This window comes from Pelobates fuscus, chromosome 4, assembly GCF_036172605.1.
Source record: "Pelobates fuscus isolate aPelFus1 chromosome 4, aPelFus1.pri, whole genome shotgun sequence".
NCBI lineage: Eukaryota > Metazoa > Chordata > Amphibia > Anura > Pelobatidae > Pelobates > Pelobates fuscus.
In genome coordinates, this window is record NC_086320.1 from 322,399,131 (window position 1) to 322,419,043 (window position 19,913).

A 19,913-nucleotide genomic window follows, 5' to 3' on the forward strand; every position below is an offset into this window, starting at 1 on the left:
CATCAATATCAATATTGATTTTTAATTAATTTACATAAACAAAGCTAATGTTTTATCAATCTGTGCTGGGATTTGTTTTCTTTTGTCTATGTCTTTTTGTTTCTGTGTTTACCCCCTTATACCAGTTCCCAACACAGTATACAAGCCCATGTATAATGTTTCTCTATACACTCAAGGATTTGTGGGACGAAAGCAGTCCATGGAAATGAGATGTATGTTTAGCATAGTAATTAAGGCTAAGATGAATTGCTTGATTTTCGAGACAAGTGCACTTTGAGAAAAAAATAAAAATAAATAAACATTCTGTTTTCACAAAGACTGCCCACCTGAATTGGAAATAGCCCTCAGGTCAGCAAGTAGCTCCCCTATAAAGCATTGGACTAAATTTGCAGACAATAGCTTTTTTAATAGGATGTTGACGTAAGTGTAAACATAAATTGTCCACGCAAATAGGTTTTATTCTTAACTTTTCATGCGTGGTTACAAAGTTGTTTATGGTGTTTTTGCTGTCAATTGTTAAGTAAACTTCTCCCACCAATAAAAATTAAAAAAAAAAAAAAAAAAAGAGAGAGAGAGAGAGGGGAAATAAAAAAAAAGGAAACAAATACATCACAACACAAACATTTATAAACATTCATTGAAATGTACCAAAAGAAAAACATTTCAAAATTTTGACCAACATTAAATGTCACAGTGCGGAATGCCAAAGGTTTTTCATTCAGGTGACCAAACCAATGTGGAAAACATTAAATAAACTGTTTGTAAAGTGAACACATTTCAAGCAAAATCTGCAGGAGTATTTCTAGCAATGTCACTTTCTGTGTCGGGCAAAATGTTTAAAGTCTCTTCAGGTAACTGGAAGTATTCATGGGTTTTTACTTGCTCTGCTCGCATTCGTTCTTCCTTAGATAGAAGATTGGATAGAAGATCCTTCAGTTTCATATCCTAGAAAGGAGATTCAATTATACATGGTTAACAGTGTGTAGACACACATTCCTATAACATTTCACATGTGCTCTTGTGCATGAAGAAAACAAAGACTGACTTAATTTATATAGGCTGTGTAAATTATCTTCAAATATGATATGTTTAATTGTATATTTTGAGTACACTGTGTGACTCATGGATGAAACACAGTTACCACTACACATATGGCTTGCTTTAGCTTATATGCCTAATTTTTGTATTCATTTATTTTTAAACAGATTTTTGTAACTTAAAGAAAACTCTTAAATTTGAGGATTAAAGTACTACATCATATGTAGTGCAGTCAATAGAACTATAGGAACATAAATTGCAAGACAGGTTCCTTACAATTCATCATTAAAGGGTTACTCCAACCTCCATGACCACTTTTGCTTTTAGAAGCGGTTATGGTGACAGGAGTCTATGTGCAATGTTTTTCTAAAAACACCGCACATACTTACATATTTGCACTTTTGTGCAATGGGCTACTTGCACCCATGGCACAAGTGACCCAGGCAACCTGGAACTCTTTTACAGACTCTCTGTCAATTCTGTGCAAAATTTACATCCACTATCAGCTTGCAGGAAACAGTCATAATGAGCTTCTCCCTCGCAGGCAGTGCCTGCAAGAACCGTGCATCTCCCCTCCTTTAAACCCATTCCATCATCCCTGGCTCCCTATAATAAATGCATCTCCCCCCCCCCCCCCCCCTAATTTTAGGTATCCCTCTATGTCTACCCACACTGCCTCCCTTTCCTTACTGGTTCAGAACGGTTCAATCAAATGCATTTGACCACAGCATAGCAAACTACAGGCAGTCTCGGTGTAAATTTTAGGAATTAAAACATCCAATAAAATTATGATCAGATTACTTTGTTCTTGTCTTTAGTCAATGACATTTATTACTACCCCAAGTAGCCTTGGCTATGACAAAATGCAAGAAGTACAATTTCTTAACAGAACAGACTAATATCCATAAAAATTAAAGGTGCAAAGTCTACCAATGTCAAGGCTGCACTGTATAGCAGATGAATTAGCAGGATGGACCCCTCATCTGGTGTTCGCTTCAGAGAATACAATGGCAGAACATATCTACATAGAAGCAGACAACAGGCAGGGTACCAGTGCATAAATGTGTATTTAGTTTGGCAGAGTAGGCGAAGACTCTTCTTTTTAAAGAAGTATCATTCTACAAAATAAATATTTTTTTTAAAAGATGCTCATATTTGATGTTTTGCTATACAAATATGGTTCCTACTGCTCAAACTTTCTACCAGAGCAAACACCAAAATATTAGACATGCAGAAATCCAACTTCCATCTGAACAAATGATATACATGTAAAGGGTGATTTTCCAATTTTCATTTAAAAAAAGTGAATATACAATATAAGGTACAAACAAACTGTATTATGAAAGTGTAATAGATTTTCATGCAGCAATGCTTTAAATAACGTGGAGATTTTTGATTATATATATATATATATCTCTATCAGATTTGTTTTACACCCAGTTGTGACATCCCAGATCTCAAACCTTTTCCCACATTATTTTACGAGGCAAATGTAAACTATAAATGTAGATGAGAGACATTTGGAATAAAATTTGCAAAAAAATATATAGTCCATTCAAGAAAGGATGTATGGTCTTGCTACAGAAAAACATGAAGGCACACAGCATAGACTGTATTTTAAAGTATGCTACATATTTTTTGTGAAACATCCATTTGAAAAACACTGCACAGAAATGGAAAATGAAATCATAAAATCAGTACAGCATATGTGTACACATACCAAGTCCAGACCATTCAGATCAGGAGTCCCATCAGTTTTGACTGCAAAGTCTCGCTTTCTTATAGACAGCTAGAAATAACAAGAAAGTGTTAAACTTGTTTTTACTTCACCAGTACTGGAGTAATCCGAAAGCATAGAAGGTGTCAATATGGTGTGATTAAATATATTTATATTTTAATCTTATAACCAGTATTTCTCAAGACGTTTTCAGAAATGTAGAAATATATTGCTGACCAAAACATGGTGGTATTGACTATTGGGTAACTCATCCTTTCACAGCATAAAGGACAGGAAACAACTTTAAAATAAGTATAATGGATCCACCCCACCCATCAGATAGTCTCCTGTTGTTCACAGTAGTTAGAAATGAGCAGGGCAATAAAGTGTTTTAAAGTAACATGGACACTCATTTTGCAGGGTTCAGCCTGTTTTCTCAATGAAGACTCAATAACTTGCACATCTGAAAGAAGTTTTACTGTGTGTACCCATTTAGACTGAAAATACTAAGCAGGAAGGCAGTCTGTGTGTCATATTACCATTATCTGGTGGAACACAGGTCTGGCACAGACCATCTGCTCCTATCCCAACCACTTTGTTTTTTTCTGTCTCAAGGAAGTACATTATTAGTTTACTTGTTTAGCAGAGCTTAAAAGTGAAAGTCCTGTGCTACTAGCCAGGCCTTGAAAATTACTCTCCTCTGTAAGCCATACTGTACTAGCCAGGAATAAATATTTCAAGTCGCCAAATGATTTACTGGCCAATGGAAATTAGGAGCCCTGAGTTTAGTATGGGATGTTTTACAGGCATTTCCACAGCCTTATTTACTTCTATTAGGGCTTCCTTTAGACAAATTCATATACTTAAAGGGACACTAAGCACCATTTAAACTGCTTCATTAAGTTAAAACAACATTAGCTCAATGGAGCAGTTTTTGTTTATATAATAGATAATATAACTGCTGTCTCGCTGCTCAATTCTCCACCCCTTTGGAATCAAATCACATTATTTATACAGTTCTAGCTTCATCTAACCTGGCTGAGACTTAGCCTCCAGTGTGTTCACTTTTGGATGCCTTACCTCCTTGCTTTGGTAATTAAACTTTAAATAACACACACAGAAGGCAGATGTAGGCTCTGAAAGGGTAGCAAAAGAGTAAGAGCAGGTCATAAATTCTAAAGTAATCACACTGTGCAATAGGGAAAGACTCTTTTTCAGGACGTATGTAGGCAGGCTGTGTGAATCTTAGCCAGGATAGGTGTGGCTGTGGCTGCATAAACAAAGTGATTACAGCAGATTACATAGACTACATACACTTTCAAGCTCAGCTTTGCATGGTTGAGGGTTTTACTTTGTGCTCTGATTTCTGTTATGCCACTTCCTCAATTCTGACTGTTTCCATCCATAGAAGCCTTCTGGTCTACTGATTGGGGACGTTTTTGTGATCCAATTTTCTTTAGAATCTATACATTAGATAGTATAGTTACTTCCTATTATGCCCACTTTCTGTGTCAATTTGTGACTCCTCTTTTGACTAATTATAGGAGATTATTCGGTTTTCAGAAGTTTGGCTTGTGAATATCAAAGACTCAGGACAATTAAACGGTTTCTTAGACAAATAACTGACTAAATGACATGAGCAGCAGCATGCTTTTTTCCCCCCTACAAAGTTATAATGGAGATGTCCCATGGATTAAACCATTTTCATTCAAGCCATCCTGTTTAGGAATTTTAAATTTTTCTTCCCCACTGATATGGCACATTCTTGTTGCTTAATAAACTGGTACCTGGACATAGGGACTGTCTCCATACCACTGTAGACCTGGAATGTAAGCATGCGTGATTCGAATGCCACCGTGGAAGAGTCTCGCACAGCCACAAGTAGCACCATTTCATCGAGGTGAGTGACGGACTGGATGATCAGGTCCATAGAAGTGAGGTTTGGGCAGGTTTGCATATTCTTTAACCCCTTAACGCCGTTACGACGTTCTATGCCATCACGCTTTGAACGCCGTAACGGCTTTAAGTCCTGGAGCGCCCGGTATACTTACCTTACCGGCGCTCCACTTCGGGAGGACTGCCTCACAGCCCAGGCAGCCCTCCCACGGCAAGTCAGGCCCCCAGGGGCCATGGCCCCCTATAGCTGGCTGTGGATCTGCCAGCAGGGGGACTGTCTAAAATATCAGACAGTCCCCCTGCTGGTGGGATCTGTAAAAAAAAAAAAAAAATTAAACATGTTATAAAATTATTTATATATATATATATATATATATATATATATATATATATATATATAAAAATATTTATGTATATATATTATATATTATATATATATATATAATATATGTATATTATATATATTTAACGTCATACATAGTGTATTTTAATACTAATATAGGTACATATATTAGTATTAAAATACACTTAGAATGACGTTACATATATATATATATATATAATAGATATATACACATATATTATATATATAAATACGTATAATTACAATAATAAATAAATAAAATAATAAAATTAATAAAATATTAAAACAAAATGTAATATAAATTATATATACATATTTAATTTCATTCTAACTGTATTTTGTTAATATATATATGGGTAACAAAATACACTTCGAATGACATTCTATATATATCTATCTATATATAAAATGCAAATAACCGCAAATATATATATATATATATATATATATATAGAGATAAATACATATAATTACATAAAAGATTACATTAGTATACACGTAGAATTTAAATACCTATAAATGCATATATATTCAAATTCTACGTGTATATTTAAGTAATCTTTTAACATAATTAGGTGATTTGATTAATTAAAAATTGATTGACATACCTGACAACACAGGGAGAAAGTGCAGAGAATTTAATTCGCATGCACTATATTTGACCCTGTAACTCTCCAAGACAACATAAAACCTGTACATGGGGGGTACTGTTTTACTCGGGAGACTTCGCTGAACTCAAATATTCGTGTTTCAAACTGGTAAATTGTATTACAACGATGATATTTTAAGTAAAAGTGACGTTTTTTGCATTTTTTACAAACGAACGGCACTTTTATGGACTATATTATTGTTGTAATATGTTTTACCGTTTTAACACTAATATTTGTGTTTAGTGAAGTCTCCCGAGAATAACAGTACCCCCCATGTACAGGTTTCATGGTGTTTTGGAAAGTTAGAGAGTCACATATAAGGCTTGCATTTCATTTTTTTGACATTGAAATTTGCCAGATTGGTTATGTTGCCTTTGAGAGCGTATGGTAGCCCAGGAATGAGAATTACCCCCATGATGGCATACCATTTGCAAAAGTAGACAACCCAAGGTATTGCAAGTGGGGTATGTCCAGTCTTTCTTAGTAGCCACTTAGTCACAAACACTGGCCAAATATTTGTTTTTTGCTTTTTTAACACAAAAACAAATATGAACGCTAACTTTGGCCAGTGTTTGTGACTAAGTGGCTACTAAAAAAGACTAAACATACCCCACTTTCAATACCTTTGGTTGTCTACTTTTTCAAATGGCATGCCATTATGGGGGTAATTCTCATTGCTGGGCTACCACACCGTCTCAAAGGTAACATTACCAATCTGGCAAATTTCTATTTGAAAATGGAACGTTCTATATTTGACCCTGTAACTTTCCAAAACACCATAAAACCTGTTAATGGGGGATACTGTTGTACTCGTGAGACATCGCTGATTACAAATATGTGCATTTTTGTGCAGTAAAACCTAACAGTATTATGACATTCACAGCTAAAATGTCAGACGGAAATACAAATGTAAAAAAAAAAATCTTATTTTCTCACATTTTTTTTATTTTATTTTATTCATAATGAATTATGTTCCATATATGAATAGTTAATGATAAATTAAAGCCCTGTTTCTCCTGAACAAAATGATATATAATAAGTGTGGGTGCATATAATATGAAAGAGGGGAACTACGGGTGAACAGACATATAGCGCAAATTCTAGTTTTTGTTTACGTTTTGTTTTGATCAGAACGTGCACTATTGACTCCGTCCTGAAGGGGTTAATAGTATTACAGGAGAATGTTTTGGCCTGATGGGTAGCAAAAGGTGGTGGAATAAGGAGTGCAAGAAATGTGGGATATCAGCCATTTCCATAGAGCTGGCGATGCCCCAAATCTTAAAGCTTCTGCAGTGGCGCCTGTAGTCTTGTTTGGAATTTTAGATTTTTGATTGACTGTATAGCCTTGGGTTGCAACTCATTGTCAATGCGGTCATGGGCCAATCAGAAAAACAGGAAATATTTTCTATTCTTCTCAAAATTTTCTTTTTCCTGATAATTCACAATGGCAACATTATGTTCCCACCATTATTGTATAATGGATGTTGTGGAGTTTTGCTATAGACTGTTTGATAGGGTGAACTGGATTTTTCCGCAAATTCGCTCTCTAATCTTGCGCACTTGTGCTAGCTGACTGCTACAATAAGTTGGGCTGATTCTTGGAGACACCAGGGAGTTGCTAGGCTCTCTGGAGAAACTTGACCGTGACCTGCCCCAATTATTCTGAGGCCTACTGTGGGACACGCCGGGAGGGGCGGCTGACCTCTCTGGCAGGACCTTACGTGCCGATTCCGGGCAGAGTCCCGTATCCTCTCTCTTGGACCATGCTACTGCAACATCTAACTGCCGATACTGCCTTTTAAGCCCTACTTCTGAACCCGCTCGCATGCCCCAAAATAACGGATCCACTTGCAGGCACTACCACACAGCACAGGGGAGCTCTGCAAGACATAGTGGAACTCACCCTGCAACAGCTGGATGTCACTTTTGCACACTTCTGGGCAGAGCTGGAGAGCAGAGTAGCAACATCGCAACTGCTCCAGAGAGGAGATTGGCAAGCCAGGGGGTGAGTAGATCTCTTTGAGGCACAACCCCATCTGTCCATCCAAATTCTACTCTAGGCCACCTGGGCTACTTTAGGCATGATCCCAAGGTACCACCTGCATAGACTGAGTGTCGTCCACCACTGGCTGAGTAGGAACACCAAGGCCTTCCCCTACTGTGAAAAACACTGGGACTCTCAGAGCCACATGGTCCGCGGATCCACCTTGCTCCCACTATGCTTCTACCTTCACTACCCCCTCCGGGTTGCCAGTGCACATCTCAAGCTTGCGAATTGGCTGAAAGCTGAACAGCTACTTTCTCTGGCTATATAGCTTGAAAAGAGTGATCAAATTCTTGAAGGACGCTATCCTGTCCCCGTTGGACCTATTTAGCCTTGCTGTTTTATTGAATTTCCTTTGTCTTTTATTTTATGTTCTTCTATATTTACCACTCTCATCGTGTGTGCTATGCAGTTATTATAGTGACCCAAATATGCAAGATTAAATGCAATGTTGTGTAGCACTATCAATCAACAGTCACAAGTCTATTTTGTTTTATCACACACTTCATTTATTGAGCACTCCTAGTAAACGGAGTCATAATCGTGCAGGCGATATTGGTGCTCTTTCACGCTTTATGTTGTTGTATTGCATATGACCATTGCTTGCACCACAATAAAAACAAAAACAAAATACAAACAAAAAAACAGGTTGACAAAAATTAAATCTCAACTAAAACAAGTATTAAAACCAAGAAAATGTGCCACGGGTGGGAGGGGATTTGGAAGACATACATCTTTATAGCTCGTTCTACTATTCCCATTAAGCCCAAACTTTATGAAATGCAGCCAATGTGTTTCTGACATGTGCTGTGGGTTTGTCCATTAGGAATGCTTCTCATCTTTGAAATAGCCTGTGCTAGTGATGGGGCCTCCGATTTGAGCCATGGCTGGGCTTCTTTGTGGGAATTACCTTAATGGGTAGGATGGCTTTTTTAATACCAATTTCAAAGTTTTGTCCCAAGTCCTTTTTGCTATAAAGCAGTAACCAACGTAAAAGTCATGCTGTCATGGTAAATGATAAGGAATTTGAAAATTATGGAAGTATGGAAGCAACGTTTTGTGTGTATATCTGTTAAGAATATAAATCTGTAAACAAAACAGTACACACCACAACACAAGTCAGTTGGCAAATATAAGTAGGAAGCATGCAAGTGAAATATTTTATCTTGCAGAAAAGAAGTAAATAAATACAAAAAATAAAGTGTGCCAGTGTCGCTTCAGGGATTAACAGCAGGTCCTGGAACAGACATTTTTAGGCATCTGGTAATATTGTGTAATGTGTACACAGGAATACTAAGTTGACACCAGTGGACTGTCACATTTATTTTATAGTGACCCTTTTTCATTTTATCTATATGCCCTTGGATCAACTTAAACTGGCCAAGAATAAAGACAAACCAGACCAGTTCCATATATTGCTTAAACAGACTGCTATGGGGTAGTTTAAAAAAAAAAAACAAAAAAAAAAACATGCACAACCTATAGAGTCTTTATTTTAGCGTTTTAAAAATACAACATACCCACAAGAGGATGCAGCCGTAAGCATATAAATCTGAGGACTCTGAAGCTGGCAGCCCTAGCTTTAATTCAGGAGCTATCAAGTGTGGGAAGCAAGACCAGGTGACAGAACTCCGCTGCTCCTATAAAATTACGAATAAAAAATGATTACAGGTAATAATTAATTTTAACAAAATGTGCAAGCAAACTATACATATGGTACTACTGGAGAAAATAAATAATCTTTACCAGATACATTTAACCACAAAGCTTTCTCATTTAGTACTTGTTTTGGAAATAATTCCCCATTTACAGTATTTCTTATTTCTGGCAATAATGTCAATTCTAGGAGAGGAATGTATTTTCAATTTGATATTCTGATTCTATAAAGTGCATAGCAAAAAAAGTCCACTCAATATAAATGGGACTCTGTCAAACAGATTCTGATTTTACTTACAGCATCCTTGGTGAAGTCAAAATCCCCCACAATTCCTTTCTGCCGATTTACAACAAACACATTGTTTTCATGCAGGGAACCAATTATTATATTGGCAGCATGCAGCGTCTGCAGCCCTTGTGCTACTCCCCTCATCACTCTCACAATTTCCTGCAAATCATAAAATACATTCATTTAAAAGACATACATATGTCAAGAATAAAAAATAACGGTCAAAACCACTAATTTATTAATACTAAACCTCTATGAATACGGTCAATTCTGCTAACACATGTTAGCATCATTCAGTCAGAGGTCCTTGTAGGCACATCACCACCTTGGAAATATGCCAAAATGTATTCTTCAGATAAAATATTAGTTCAGAGATGCAATTACAGTATTCCAGACAGTAACCGTAAAAAAAGTGAAAAAAGGCAAATAAGCAAAATGCTATTGTATCTGTCATTTGCCCATCACAGGTCCCAACGAGAGCTAAATAAGTGAAAACAAAAAAATAAATTTTTACTTACCGTAAATTTCTTTTTCCTGAAGATTAGAGGCAGTGCTTTACCAATGGGGATTTCTAATCTGGAGGGAAAAATAGGCAGGCAATTCTCCAACTTTTTAAAGACCCTCCCCTTAATTAACTACATTCCTTTAAATAACATCTCACCTCAAACAACCCCAGAAAATACACAAGCAGATACATGCACAATGTATTATTGTGCATGTATCTGCACAATAAGAAAAAAAAAGGGGGGGGGGGGGGGAGAATTATAGCACTGCCTCTAATCTTCTGGAAAAAGAAAATTACGGTAAGTAAAAATTTATGTTTTTCCCTTCAGATTAGAGGCAGTGCTTTACCAATGGGATATGACAAAGCAATTCCAAAGGGCGGGATTTATTTCACCACTGCTTGTAGCACCTTTCGCCCAAAAGCTGCATCTTCTGAGGCCAGTATGTCTAACCTGTAATGCTTCGAGAACGTATGCAGAGAAGACCAAGTAGCCGCTGAACATATCTGAGAAGGAGTAGCTGCCGCACGCAGAGCCCAAAACGTAGATATAGCCCTAGTTGAATGGGCCTTTACGGGGCCTGAAATTTCCGCGTTGCTTGAGGAATAAGCCAAAAGAATACAATCCTTCAGCCATCTAGCCAGAGAACTCTTTGAAGCTTTCATACCTTTCCTTGTGCCATTGATCAAGACAAAAAGGCAGTTATCCTTTCTAAAAGATTCCGTAGATTCAAGATATTGCATAAGACATCTCTTCACGTCTAGGCAGTGAAACTTTCTTTCCAAGGCATCTGAAGGATTTTGGCAGAAAGTAGGCAATACCACTTCTTGGTTGATGTTAGAAGAATTCAAAACCTTAGGAATAAACGAAGGGTCGAGCTTTAAAACCACCTTGTCTTGATGAAAGACCAAAAACGGAAAATTCGCCCGTAGAGCTTGGATTTCTCCCACCCTCTTGGCCGATGTGATTGCCACCAAAAAAACGTTTTTTAAAGATAAAATCTTCAGAGATGCCTCTGCTAGAGGTTCAAAGGGCGGCTCACAAAGAGCGGATAAAACTAAATTTAGATCCCAGGGCAGACAGGTTTCTCTAATGTTGGGAACTAAACGGCCTAGAGCCCTGAACAATCTAGATATCAGAATGTTTGAGGCTAAACACCTGAAAGAAAAGAAACTGATAGCTGAAACTTGTAATTTTAAAGATGCTGGCTTCAAACCCTTTGCGAATACCATCTGAAGGAATTTGAGAATCTTTTGGAAACCGGGTCCTCTTTAAACCTACAACACCATTGACAAAAATTCTTCCAAATCTTGTAGTAAACCTTGGATGTAGACTCTTTGTTAGTAGCCAATACATTTTTTATGACCTCAGGATCTAGGCCTTTACTTTTTAAAATCTGGAGTTCAGACACCAAGCTGTCAACTGGAATCTCTAAAGGGTTGGAAGAGGAACCATGGAGGGATCTATAATTTCTTCTGACAGTGGAAGCTTCCAAAAAGTGGCCCCTGGAATATTTAGAAGAACCGAAAACCAACTTCTTCTTGGCCACCAGGGAAGGATTATGACAATTCTTACTTTTTCCAACTTGATCTTTTGAAGCACTTTGGGAATAAGAACTACTGGTAGGAATACATATGCAAGGTTGAACGTCCATGGTACTGACAGAGCATCTATGATATCGGGCTTGTCTGCGGGGTTCAGAGATGCAAACCGTCTTGTCTTCCTGTTTGTCCTGGAGGCCATAAGGTCTATTTCTGGACAACCAAAACGGTCTGAAATAAGCCTGAAAATTCTGCACGAAAGGAACCAATCTGTTTGTTTTAAGTGATGACGACTCAGGGCGTCTCCTAATACGTTGAATTTTCCCAGTATGTGAAACGCCGAGATCGATAGGAGGTGCACTTCCGACCACAGCATGATCTTTGAACAAAGATTTTCCAATTTTGTCGACCTTGTACCTCCTTGTTTGTTTAAAAACTCCACGGTCGTTCGATTGTCCGAACGTATCTGAAACTGAAAAGCCAGGAGAGCCATCCACACTGCCTTCAATTCTTTGAAATTTGAGGAAGTTCTCACATCCTTTTCTTGCCAAAGCCCCTGCTTCTTCAGGTCCCCCAAATGGGCACCCCAACCCAGTGCCGAGGCGTCTGTTAAAATTCTGAAGGATTTCATTTGGAATGAAAGCCCTACTTGCAGGAACCAAGACGAGGTCCACCAATGAAAACTCCTCAAAGTATGATTGTTGAATTTCATCATCCCGTCCAGGCTGTCTGTCCGTCGATTCCATACTTGTAGAATGTTTCTCTGAAGAGGCCTCATTCTGGCTTTTGCCCAACCGACGGCAGGGATAGAAGCCGTAAACAGACCCAGTAAACTTCTCGCTTCTCTGACTGAAAAAACACCTTTTTCTCTGAGTCTCTGAATTGAATGTTTTATCTTTAGCTTCTTCTCCTCTGGCAGGAAAATCTTCATAGAGATCAAGTCTAAGATTAGGCCCAAGAACTGAATCCTTTGAACCGGAACCAATTCCGACTTGCTGAAATTTATTAGCCAACCATGAGCTTGTAGAGCTTGTAAAGCTGTCAGAAGGTCTAGTTTTAGTTGCTCCTTTGACTCAGCAATCAATAGCCAGTCGTCCAAATAAGGGATGACATAAATCCCCAAACTTCTTAGATACGCTGAGATGACCACTAGCACTTTTGTGAACACCCTGGGCGCAGATGAAAGGCCGAATGGGAGGGCTTTGAAGGTAATGCTTGGTCACCGATTGGATGCAGATCGCAAATCTTAGTAGCCTTTTGCTGGATTCTGCCATGGGCACATGAAGATAAGCGTCCTTTAAATCCAGGGACGCAAACCAATTTCTTGGCTGAGCCAGAAGAGAAGCAGATTTTATTGATTCCATACGGAACCTCTGTTTTACAGTATACTTCACGGCCTTTAGGTCTAGTATGGGTCTGCAAGAACCATCTGGCTCTGGTACCAAAAATAGTCTTGAATTATGTCTTTCTCTTAGGGGTACTTCTTCCACAACTCTCTTCTGCAGGAGTTTTGACACTGCTTGCATCAAAGCTAACTCTGTTTCCTGTACCAAAAATAGTCTTGAATTATGTCTTTCTCTTAGGGGTACTTCTTCCACAACTCTCTTCTGCAGGAGTTTTGACACTGCTTGCATCAAAGCTAACTCTGTTTCCTGAGAATGAACTTTGGAACATAAAAAAAAAAAAAAATTCGGGGTATTTGTCAGTTCCAGACTGTACCTGTACTTTATTACTGAGAGAACCCAGCAATCCGATGTCGTACTTTCCCAGTGATTTAGGAAGTGAGACAATCTTCCTCCCACTGGCCTGGCGTCACAACATTTTATTTCTCTTGTCCGTGAGTCTTTTTTTCTTTCTATAATCGAAGACTTTCTTTTGTTGACCCCTATAGTAGTTCCTGCGAAAGGAACTTCTAAATGAGGGCTGAATCCCCACTTTACGGTTCCAAACTTGTCTCTTATGGGATTCAGGCAAGGCCTTCCTGCCTTCCTGCCTTCCTTCATCTGTTTTAACAGATCATCTAGTTTAGACCCGAATAATCACACAAATAATTTTTTGATGCCGCGTCAGCTGACCAGTTTCTAAACCAAAGTGCTCTTCTAGATACTGTCGATAGACCCAAATTCTTAGCAGACAATTTTAGACTTTCTGAGGAAGCATCTACCAAAAAATCTGCCGACATTTTGATATTTTTTAATAGCTTCACAGGATCTTCCTTTGACTCCCCTGCATAAACCTTCTCTAGTTCTTCTAGCCAATGTTTTTGGGCTTTAGCCACGGATGTTTCTGCGATAAGATCTTTCGCTTGGGCCGCTGAAGAAACAAACATCTTCTTTAAGGACGAGTCCATCCGCTTCTCCATCACATCCCTTAAACCACTTGAGTCACCAATAGGTAACGCCGTTTTCTTCCCAATCTGAGCTATAGGGACATCCACTACAGGGACTGTATCCAGCAGGCAGTCCTGGTCCGCTTCTATGGAAAAAAGAGTTTTAAAGTGTTTTGAAATAAAAGGTTTGTGACCTAGGTATTTCCATTCTCTTAAAACCCGCTACTTAAGTTGTGGATGTAAAGGGAAAACTTTAGTTCTTTTCCCAGACACTCCATTGTCCATAATGTTCTGCACTTCCTTTACTAATTTCCCTATGGCTTCTTCTGGAAAAGAAAATTCCTCCTCAGGTGAATCACTAGCTGAATCCTCTCCAGAATCAGAAGCACCAGTACCTGAGCTTGTATCTGAATCTTCCCAGGTTCTCTGCCTTTTCTTTGAATGTTTTACTACCTGTAAATCCTGAGAAACCGAAGCTTGGGCTGATTGCATAGCTGCCGTCTGCATATCCACAAATGTTTGCTGCATACTCTGCTGTAACCAGCTAAGAAATGTGGACATTTCAGATTTTTTAGCTTCCTCCGAAGCCTCTTTGGAACATATAGAGCAAAGTTTCTTTTTATATCCATCCGGCATAGGTTGGAAACATATTGAGCAACTTAAATGCTTGGATTTTGTAGAGCATTTCCCCTTTTTCTGTAACTTTCTCAGGAATCTCTGGATTAGACATACTGAGGAAAGAAAGAGAAAAAAATAAATGCATTTCCCCTTTAAGATTCAGGCTAGAGCCATTTAAAATAAAAGCTAAATGTCTTACCTTAAATGGCCTCACAGTGTGTTGGAGGGCAGTTGAGAAACACACTTGCAACAGATCTGATAGCTCCTGGCAAATAGAGGTTGCTGCAGGAAGTTGCTCCTTTAAGTCCTGTAGCCACTGAACGAAAAACGCCAAGTTCAGATTTGGCGCCTGAATCCAGGTTCGCATTGCGCATGTGCATAGCGCTCCGCGAATCCCTGGTGGAACGCAATGTAACCTGTACGTGCGTTCCACCGCAGGACCTCCCCAGCCGACGCACGCCTGCGTCCTTCGTCTGACCTGCACCTGGCGCAGATGATACGGCATAAAAAACGGCTGAACACGCCGTCCGGCGTTCCACACTATACTTACCTTGAAAGGAAGCAGAGCCTCCCGAGCCTCAGCCCTTCTCACCTGCTTCCTGTGGAGAAAAAACCTGCACACCTCCCCTGCCGATGGCAGGCAAAGAACTGGGGTTGTTTGAGGTGAGATGTTATTTAAAGGAATGTAGTTAATTAAAGGGAGGGTCTTAAAAAAGTTGGAGAATTGCCTGCCTATTTTTCCCTCCAGATTAGAAATCCCCATTGGTAAAGCACTGCCTCTAATCTGAAGGGAAAAACTGCAGTTTACACCTGGAATGTTATGTTGTGCAGTGCACATTGAAACAGGTTATGGCGACTGATTTTTGTCTGTTTATCTACCTGTATTGTTTGTATTGCATCCGTATAGCTAGATAATGAGATTACAAATACCCCACGTGCAATATTCGTGAGTCACAGGATCAAATGAGATGCTCTGCTGTTTCCAGTTTTGGGATAATATAAGGATTGATTTTTCCAGGCCCATTAATATAAAATAACCACCACCCTAAATTATATGTTTATTAAAAGCAGATAAAGGGACACCATAGCCACCAGCTTAATATAGGTGTTCTGGTGTTTTCCTGAAAATGTCTGCAGGGTCAGGGAGTAAACACTGCTTTTTCAGAGAAAAAGCCATCTATATACATATGCAGGCCACCTATACATTGTTTTTAACACTATAGGGTCTGGAATACGCATTTGTATTCCTGACCTATACAGTATACAGTGGGACCTCGGTTTATGAATTTAATGCGTTCTTCGGGACGTTTCTTATTGAGAAAAATGTGTAAACCTAAACGTGGTTTCCCATAGGAATGCATTGAAAACCAATTAATCCGTTCTGGAGGTCAGAAAAAAGTCAAAATGAGCTGGCATGGAAACCAACCCACAATGCAGAACACACAGTAAAAGGCATGCAAATGACGAAGCTCAGCTCCCTACATTTCCACCGATTGAGAAATGCACCAAATAATTTCCAGAATGGATCTAAAACGCGATGCAAAAGCTGCTTTAACATCTCCACACTTGACGTCACGTGCTACCCACAGACTCCAGCATGCACAGGGTGGTGCTATAAACCACCCAGGTGCAATGCATCCTGGGGAAACTTGCTTTGTTTTGCAAAAAAAAAAATATAAAAATATTGTAAACCCAGGCATTATTTTCAATGGATTTTCATTTGTAAACCGAAAATTATGTTAACCGAGGCGTTTGTAAACAGAGGTACCAGTGTAGTTTTATTTTAAGTATGCTTTCTGAAATACGTATATCTCCATGAGACTCACAAAATAGCAAACAGCAAACTGTAGAGCAGGGGTCGGCAACCTCTGGCACGCGTGACACTCGTGGCACGCGGGGTGCATATGAGCGGCACGCGAGGTTGCCGACCGATCTACACTGAGGGAAACCGGAAGGGAACTTGCGCGGCGGCGGAACTTCCAGCATCACAAGAACTTGCGATCTGGAGTTCCGCCACTCTTACCTCAGCTCCAATGATCTGTGCCTCGCCTCCAGCCCTCCCACTCTGTCAGCAGCATCCTCAGCCCTGCCTCCTGCCTAGTGATTAGCCCCGCCTCCTGCCTAGTCTTCAGTCCCGCCTCCTACTCTGTCAGCAGCATCCTCAGCCCCGCCTCCAGACCAAGCTTCAGCCCCGCCTCCTGTCCTACTCTGTCAGCAGCATCCTCAGACTGGATGATTTATTTACAGGTCTACAGCAAATCTGTGTGGGGCTTCTTGTTTATGGGAGCCAATCAGAAGCAGTAGTGATCACAGGAATCACTTCTGCTCCTGACTGTGTCACAAAATCAGAGATTGCCTTGTCCCTTGTGTCTGCTACTACCACTTCACTGTTTGCCTGTCAGTCCCTGACCCTGAATACTATCAGGTAAATTGCCTTAATTTACCTGGTGCCAGTGCCACATTATTTATGTTACAAATAAATCCTCATGAGGGCATACAGGAATGGTCCCCAAGAGCTGTCAATCTAACTCAAATTAACTTTAATGTGATACAAAAGTTTTATTATACTCATATATATATCACATAAATGTTAACTTGTGTTAGATTGTAAGCTGTACAGTCCATTCCCTGGGTGCCCTGGTCTCTATATGTAAAGGCTTAAGGGAATAGCCCCCAAAAGCTTGCAATCTAAGTCAAGTGAGCATTTCCTAATTATGTAAAAAATACAAACAGAAATACTAGCTTGAGTTAGATTGCAAGCTCTTGGAGCCATTCCTGCAATGTGAGAGACTAGGAGAGATCAGACATGAAGTGTGACCAGTACACTCGACTACAATGTGTCACATTACACTCCACCACTCACACACACACAAATCACACTCAGCCAACCATACGCACAACCGCTACCCTCCTCCACACACACACACACACACACACACACACATCACAATCAGCCGTTCAATACACAGACATCCCACACACAGTATTAGAACACTGATGCACTCTGAACCACATAACTGATTTTTATTGCTGCGGAGCTCTGTGATGAAATTATGCACTCACTTTGATGTGAGTTGTATCTCTGAGGGCTCTGATATATGTTCATACACTGCATTTATTACGTTCATATTATTGTGATTGTTTTTGCAGTTGAGCTGTGTGATACACTTCTCCTTACATACACGCGCATTTTATTGCTGTGGGGCTCTATAATACATTCAGCGATGCATTTACCGTGAGGCTAACAAGGTATTTGCGTTGGGCGGCACTTTCCAAAACACAGCTCCAAATGCCCATGCCTTGTTAGCCTTGTTTTATGGGGGCCCAAGAGCTGACCGGTTAGCCAGTTTTGGGCCCCCGTGGGGTGGACCACAGGTAAATTACCACAGGTAAATTATCCACCCAGCTTTCTCAACAGTAATGAGGCTGGGTAGATTTTTAATTTTTTTTTAAAGAAATAGCAAAAATTTGTGAGTGTTGGGGGAAAAATGTGTGTGTATGTGTTTGTCAGTGAATATATGTGTGTCTGTCTGTCAGTAAGTTTGTGTGTTGTCAGTGTGGGTCTTTGAGTGTGTGTATTTATATCTTTCAGTGTGTGAGTGTGTGTGTGTAAGTTTGTGTCTGTCAGTGAGTTTGTGTCAGTCTGTCAATGAATGTGTGAGTGTGTGTGCCTGTAAGTGAATGTGTGTGAGGGTCAGTGAATGTGGGTGGATGGGTGTGTGTGTCTGTGAGTGAGTTTGTGTATGTCTGTATGTGTGTCTGAGTGATTATACGTGTCTGTCAATGAATGTGTGAGTGTGCGTGTCTGTCAGTGCATGTGCGCTTCTGTCAGTGTGTGTCCGAGTTATTGTGTGTCTGTCAGATTGTGTCAATTCAATTTAAATGTCAATTCAGTGAGTGTGTGTGTGTGTGTGTGTCAGTCAAAATGTGAGTTAGTCTTTAACAGGAAAGGTGGGGCAAATTTAAATTAGAGGGTTCCCAAGTTCATCATGCCTTGGGCAGCACAAATCCAAAATACGTCACTGAATACATTAATACACTCCGTACATAGTTTGAACCTGTGATAAACTGTCAACTAAGCACTCTCAGTCAATCACTGTCCTAATCTCTGGTATGGCTTCAGGTGGAAGCATAGTTCTGTCTCCTCTGCATCATCATTTGAGGCCGGGTTACTGGGGACCAACCTGCACTGCTAAATGTTAGTGACGTGGATCCTGGCACCCACGGACTCCAGATAACATGACCACTTAAATACATTTAAGTAGTCATGGTTGTTTTTGGGGACCCTGCTGGGCCCTGCCACGCTCTAAATCAATATTGCAGTAGCTCTAACCTGGGCTTACCCGACTACTGGCGACAAGCTGTGATTGTGGCTGACAGTCCTGGAGGGGGCTCCGAGCATATTGCGGCCTGGTGTGAAGCATGGAAGGGAGGGGCGGCCAATCTCCCACCTGGAGCAGCCTGTGCTAAGCCAAACACCAGCTTGTGCCCTGTCCTCCCTCCTCAGTGAGCTAGGAGCACACAACACCACCACAAAGCCAACACCATGTGGCAACTAAAATTACAGCCACCGTGTGTGCTTCTGACCCAGGCAGTGGGAAATGGGATATGCAGGATCGGCTGAACCGGCTCGGACGCCTTTTGGGAGAAGCTGGCAGCTTGCCTGGAATCAGTGGCCCCAGCAGCAGCGATCCCACACCTAATGCCTATGGCTGAGGCCTTCTGGGTGTACCACTATTTTCTAGATCTAATTGACATTACATGTCTATTTTTGATTGCTCATCCACTACTACTGAAACAGACACAGACATGTAAACCTGGCCTGTTACTGCAAATAGTGCAGTATATAAAAATGGCATACAATCGTTTCATTATATGCCTTGTATGTGTTTTACTTCTCGCTGTTGTGGCAATAAAAGTTGAAATGTAATCTCATTCACAACAAAAATAAAGAATTATAAAAAATAAAAAAGGAAAGAGTATCTTTGTACTTATTTACCCTCTTATTGAAGCCCATTATGTCGCTGTGTCATTTGTTATATTCTGGTGTTATTAGACAGGGGCTGAACTCTACAGGCCTGTCTGTGGCATGTACACTGTACTAGTAATTTCTGACAAAATGGGACATTTACACCTCCTTTAATATTCCTTACTGCGCCTCTTGATTCATCTTATTTTTCTGTTCAATTTTTTTTTTGAGGGGATGGGAGATTGGTTCACAATTTTGTTGGTTCCAGTGTATAAAAGAGAGGTGCACAAATGCACCCA

The 19,913-nt window shown here is 39.8% G+C and overlaps 1 protein-coding gene across 1 annotated transcript in view; it reads right to left on the minus strand.

Annotated features, from left to right (window-relative positions):
- Window positions 1-586: 586 nt before the first annotated feature.
- STK31 (serine/threonine kinase 31) overlaps window positions 587-19,913 on the minus strand; it is a 103,835-nt gene continuing 84,508 nt past the window's right edge. The window contains exons 19-22 of the mRNA XM_063453129.1: window positions 9,664-9,813; window positions 9,230-9,349; window positions 2,759-2,827; window positions 587-945 (exon numbers count right to left, since the gene is read on the minus strand). Coding sequence (XP_063309199.1) covers window positions 778-945; window positions 2,759-2,827; window positions 9,230-9,349; window positions 9,664-9,813 — 507 coding nt within the window. The 3' untranslated portion in view covers window positions 587-777. The remainder of the gene's footprint in view (window positions 946-2,758; window positions 2,828-9,229; window positions 9,350-9,663; window positions 9,814-19,913) is intronic.